Source organism: Acanthisitta chloris, unplaced genomic scaffold (genome assembly GCF_000695815.1).
Source record: "Acanthisitta chloris isolate BGI_N310 unplaced genomic scaffold, ASM69581v1 scaffold3333, whole genome shotgun sequence".
NCBI lineage: Eukaryota > Metazoa > Chordata > Aves > Passeriformes > Acanthisittidae > Acanthisitta > Acanthisitta chloris.
In genome coordinates, this window is record NW_008665273.1 from 168441 (window position 1) to 174870 (window position 6430).

The 6430-nt window shown below is 39.2% G+C and overlaps 1 protein-coding gene across 1 annotated transcript in view; it reads right to left on the reverse strand.

The window, feature by feature from the left end:
* Nucleotides 1-1629: 1629 nt before the first annotated feature.
* QDPR (quinoid dihydropteridine reductase) overlaps nucleotides 1630-6430 on the reverse strand; it is a gene marked incomplete at its 5' end in the record, with an annotated part of 9434 nt that continues 4633 nt past the window's right edge. The window contains 3 exons of the mRNA XM_009071647.1: nucleotides 1630-1998; nucleotides 3938-4021; nucleotides 5422-5530. Coding sequence (XP_009069895.1) covers nucleotides 1890-1998; nucleotides 3938-4021; nucleotides 5422-5530 — 302 coding nt within the window. The remainder of the gene's footprint in view (nucleotides 1999-3937; nucleotides 4022-5421; nucleotides 5531-6430) is intronic.

The window sequence follows — 6430 nt, forward strand, 5'->3', positions numbered from 1 at the left end:
TGGTGTAGCAAAGGCCAGAAAGCTTGGATTGTGGGCAATAAAGCAAGAAAGGGGAATGAGCCTCTCAGCAGAGGCTGATCAAAAGAACATAGTTGGATATTCCTTAGCAGCAGAGAAATCTCCCCAATGCATTGGAAGTCTCTGCCCTCTACTGGCGTTCCTGCAGATCAGCCTGGCTCAGCCGTGGGAGTCTGTGATCATCCCCTCGAGATTCCTCGCAGACCGTGTTGAGACTGGCCGTATTTATAGAGCAAATCCTTTAGAACATGGTGTTTCAGGAAGTGTAAGAATGACAGTGTCTGACAGGGATCTAAATCTCAAGTGACATTTGCTATTGACTTCTGCAATGCTTTTCAGATGTCTGCCTACTTCTCACCTTGTTCAACACTGCAAGGGTTAGTCTGAAGCTCTCCACATGCTATTACAGGCCCCATCTGTTTTCTTCCAGTGAGCCAATAGAAGGAAGAAGAAAGATAATAAATGTTACTTTTTGTTGTGGTGGTGGCTTTCATTCCACTCAAAAAAAAAAAAAAAAAAAAAGTGCTTGTTTAGCATAATTAATTATTTCAACAAAAGGTTTCAAAGGGCAATTTTGGGTTAATGTAGAGCTGCAACTGCTGAATGACTCAGCTACTATTTGGAAATCTTTCCATCTGTTTTCCTTGGGTGCAGGGCACAATTGTAATCCTCTAGTTTGTGGCAATTTTTATTAGATAATTGGTAGAAAAATAATTTTCCCATGAAAATATAACTTTGAAAAACTAATTAAACCTCTAGGTAAAATATTCAGACCAGCCCTTCAATGAACCAAAGTTTCTGCAAAGCAGCAGGACCATACATGGGTCAGGCTCCACAGGACAGTGACCACACTCCAGATAGCACCTCAGGCTCTCCCCCACCTAATGCACATGGCAGGAGGGGTTGGGACTAGAAAATCTTCAAGGTCCATTCCAACCCCTATGATTTTATAAAATGTTATCCAGATGTTGGGATTACAAGGGATGGAGACAGCCCAGTAGATAAAAGATATACATTTATTTAGCACAAAAAGATCCATATTCAAATAGAAGTGCATTTATGCTTTTTCTAGTACTTTATGGCACTTTGCTCTTTGGAAAAGTGAAGAACCATCACGACTAACAAAGACATACTAATCACTTGACAGAATAGCTGTTTTGTCCTACAACTGTAGGCCTGAGAGCAGCTTATGAACTGTAAGGCAAACTAGGAACTCCTTCTTAAGTGAGTAATCTCTATGCAGTTCTATCAACTCAAGTGGAACGTTCACAAGAAAAGTGTTACATGACTAGGAGATGAAAAAACTGCAATGTTTCCTATAGTTACAACCAACATGATATGCATGGACGGGGTTATATTCTCAGGCAGAAAAAGACAGACAGAGTACTGATAGATTCACAGTAAGTTACAGAAACACTTACTGACAGAAAAAAATCCAACCATTATGTATGTGATTACATGACATAATTAAGTACAATTCCCATTTCACAGAAAACAGGTAAGTTCAGAGTTAGGATACCTACAGACTTTAAAGCCTGTAACTTTCATGAGAAAAAAATCCAACCATTATGTACGTGATTACATGACATAATTAAGTACAATTCCCATTTCACAGAAAACAGGTAAGTTCAGAGTTAGGATACCTACAGACTTTAAAGCCTGTAACTTTCACTTAGAGACAAGTACTGGACATTATTTGGTAAACAGATGTTGATAGCTCACAACTGACAGCACTGAAATAATATGTGAAATCTGGTTCCATTAATGGCATAACTACAATCACTGGATACAACACCATCCAAATTATACTGGCAGACAGATTTTCCACAGCTTTTCATTTGCTGAAGTTCCTTAGCTGTAAGTGACTGACATCAAAGATGTGCTGCTGAAACTAGTTCAGTCTTCCCACCAGTAGTTATCACCTGGATTAGACTCCCAGAGTTTGGTCTATCCTTTCCTGTTATCCAGTTGTGAAAAGTCCTGTTTTAAAATAAATGCATACAACAGGGTGAGAAGGAATGAAAAAACAACTATTACTGTCAGGTATATAGACAGGAAGCATAAAATAAAACAAAAGCATATTACTTTTCCTACTGCCCTCTCTAGCAATGCTGTAAACCAGTGATGCAATCACTGGATTCAGACCCTCAAAGCTGGAGAGAGGCCCAGAGAAATCCACAGGGCTTTACTGCACACACACAGATTTTCAGAACACCTCAAAGGGAAACGCCAGGAGCTTAAAATGTCAGAGGGGCAAGGGTTTCTTCCAAGTTAAAACTAAACTGAAAAGAGGAAGGAGGGACTACTTTAGTTGCCTTTATAGCACATATATATCAGAAACACAGATTCACGGCTAGGATGAAGATACTAAATCCATTACTCTGCCAACAGGCCATTGTAACACTTGGATATCTAATTATGAATGTGGTCTGAGCAGAAGCACAGAAGGCCTTAAGCCATCCAAAACAGTGCCAAGTAAGCTGGATTCATTCTGGGTAGCACACCTGGACACTCCTTATCAAAATGCAATGCAAACTCTTTCCTCAAAACAGTGTACAGAAAGTGCAGCATATTTTACAGGTGCATCAACCCTTCCAATAACAAAGGCACAGTAACTGCCATGTTGGAACATCAGCTATCTGACAACAGCTTCCAGGACACGGAATTCAAGTGCCATATTGGAAAAGATTTTCTGCATCCTTCCCAAGAAGCAGATGATGCCAACACCTAACAACAGTGGATGTTTTTCTTACACAGACAGTATGATTCTCAGTTTTCAAAGCTGGAGTTAAAAGTTTAGAAAATTAGAAACAAAACAAACCAATCAACCTGTAACTTTTAAGTATTTTTTCCTTAAAGTTAAAAAATTAACTTGCAAATCCACAACATCTGGCTAAGCAGTCTCTGGAGCATGATAAATTAAGGATCTTTTTCTGAATATTTTTTGGCCAACTAAATTCAATTGATGGGGCTCTTTTAAAGAAAAACATTGAACAGCTGCATAGGCTTCTTGCAACAAAACTCATTTTCCACTCTGACATCCTACTTAAAATTCAAAAAACAGAGAAAGAATTATAATGTCAGGACTAAAGTGTTCTCTGAACAATTAGCAATAGGTAAATTCAATTTCTGTGTCAGTTCTAAAAGGCTTTAAAAATGTGTAAGAGTAAATCCCTCTACAACAAGTGAACAAAGATTCAAGTTTGGTTTTCCTCAAAGAGGAAAATCAGTTGTATCCTTATTTTCTTCCTTTTGACAGCTCACACTCAGTGCAATCTTTGCTACTCCCCATCACATGGCAGAAGGCAGTACTCATGCTGCACCTCCTCTAACCATGAGGAATGAGAACAGTAAGGCAAATAATCTCAGCCTGACATTACATAAGCTACAGTTGAAGTTTCAGCACTTTGCAGCATCACTCAGGACAAGACTCCGTGGATGATGGAAAAGAAATCTTTACTAAATTTTTCAAAAGAGCAGGAATTTTGCCAGCTGAGAGAACTGAACTAATACACCACAGACTGGGCAGTACAGAGTTTTAAAAGAAAAAGAATCCCACCCAAGTTCACATGCCTATTTGCAGTTTATCTTTAAGCCAGGCTACTGTCTCTGGCACCTGCTGTCTGCAATTTAATTTGTCTACAGGTTTTATGAGATTCTCTGGCTTCCAGCTGCTTAAGGCTATCTCCCTTGCTGGAATAACTGCTGTTGAGAAGCTGAAGTTGATGGAGTTGTGCTAATTTTCTCCAGTTAGGAAGCCTGTGCAATAAATGTCGATGTGATTTAGAAACATAAACAATGAGATGACGGAGGAAAAAACCCACCCATATCCAAGACAGCTATTTCAAAAGAGCATGCACTAAGATGCAGCAGCAAGAGGGACAGTGCAGAACTGCTCAGTTATCACATGGATACTCACTCCACAATGAATTCTAAGGGTGTCCAGGAGCTGAAATCTGCATCAGGCATCGATTTTCTATTTGCTGGTGTATCTAAGGTAACCCTGTGATTAAAAAAGATAAGCCTTTTATTTGTACCTCATGATTCTGATGAGCACCACCTGCTTCAATTCATTGCTGGAACATATGCTTGACTTTTACACCACATGGTAGAACTTCCCTTGCATCCTCCACATGTGTTAACAGCATATAGTAAACAGTTTCAATGTATACATTAAATATATACACTGTATATATGCAAGGCTCCAAACTATAACTCCTCACCTTCATGGCTTTCTGATGGCATCTAGTCCATTAGGGCAGTCACTCTTAGCTCACAGTTCCCTTCCCACCTCTCATGTGCAGTCAGGGAATGTCATTAACATGCTAGTTCACATGTACTGCACAGCACATATGCACTACATCCACACTTCAAACAGCCTCATGCCAGCTGCAAATGCAGAGATTCAGTGCATAAACATGGGAAATGTTGACTTTGATGATACTGTATATACTACATACTGTTGATACTTAAGGGGTGAGCTTTTCACAGCTCTCTCCCTGAGATGCCGCTGACAATCCAAGGTATATTTACCCTTTCAAAATTCACTGAGTTTTGCATGAGAACTATGCAAGAGGAGCAGGCAGAAGAATCCAGTGATCCTGGTGGCTGCCTGCCTGTAAAGGTAGGTGTCAACTACCCAACCACTTTTAATGCCATTCCTCTCTCTGACCTGAAGAATTGTGCATAAATAGTGTGTGAGGAAAACAAAAGCAGGGAGAATTCAGGTAGTGTTCCAAATCCCTACAGAGAACTCTCTAGTCTTAAGTTTTGGGTCCTGAACTAGATAAGGACCTGGCAAAAAAATAGTTTTAGTTTTTGGAGCAGAATTTATAAGCTTAGACATAGTGAAGACCTACTTTTTACTAGCTTTCCTCATCAAAATGCTGGCATGCAAATACAAACTAAACTTTTTCTTTTCACAGATCCTCAAAATGACCTCATTTTACCAATCAAGCATAGCTATTGCAGCACCTTATGAAGAAGCATCTTTAACCAAGTTAAAACATATCAGGTAATCCTTTGCTTTACTATTACCACACAGCTAAGTCTAAAACTGTGCTGAATAGTTCATCTCATTTTTAGAATTCTGTCCCTACTGAAATAAAATAAATTACAACTTCATGCATGGCTACAGTTAACAGGCTAAAAATGATTCGAATTTTAATCCTAACATCCACTACTCTTTTGCAAAAGGAAAGAAAAAGAACTTAATAATTTCTAGGGTGACTTGCATATAATTTTGTTCATATACTCAAGATGCCTCCTCTCTCTGTGAGACTCTAAGTAGGTCTGAGAAGCTGATTGTGTACTGCAAACAGGACAAGCACATCTACATGGCTCTAGGTTACAGCAGTAACTAAATCAAAAAACACAGGCAGAGACAAGTAAACAACCACTTACGGTAAAATGGCAACAGCAGCAGAACCAGAAGGCAAACCACTACTGGCACCAGCTAAACTCTGACAAAGCTGATGCACTGCTCCCTTGGCCATGCCATAGGCAATCATCCCTAAATTAAAAACAGGCAAATTAGAGCACAAAGAAAACAGCTCTCTGTATCACCAGCAGCATGATAGAAGCTCAAGACTGATGAATAGTAAGACCACTTACCACAGCTAGAACAGAATCAGAGTTTGAAAACATATTAAAACATACATATTAAAAACAAAAAAATGGGGGGGGGAAGCTTTTAGTAGACATCCAGGAATTATCACAGAACTCAGTTTACTCAGCACTATCGAAATAAGCAGCTTACTGAGTTGAGCACATTTAGTTAATTTATCCAAACACACCCTGAAGGATGTGACCTACAGGGCTAAGCTTACAAATATAACAGAGTAAGTGTGAAGGTGCTCATACACTTTAATAAGGCAATCACCCATTAATTTTACTCATATGACTTAAGGTGTTTGCAGATTTGGAGCCAAACTGATCAAGTTCACTTCTCTCTGGACTGTAATTCACTTGGTCAGCACCCTAAGTCTGACAGGCCCTTTGGAGAAAGCTACAAAAAAGTCCCCCAACCCTCATGGTAGAAAATTACTAAATAACCTGCAGGTAAAGCAAACTTTTTCCTAAACAGTGTTGCTTTCTAGGCTTACTTATATTACCATTATGATAAATCACTTGCATCTGATTCATATTCCCCTCTCCTCTTGTTCAAACGAAGCATTCTAAGTCTTCTAAAACCTTTACATGCTTCTACCTTTCTCAGCCACCACTGCTGGTGCTGTTTCTGCAACTGTTCATTAAAGTTTCACCCTTCTTCAGTTTGCATTATGTGAAGCAACATTTTCACATAGGAAAAGAAAAACCACACTAACAGCAAACAAGAAAAGACTAGTTCTTCCACAACAGCTGGCAGTAACAAGTCTAACAAGGCCTATTTGCAAAAGTTGAGTAACAACTC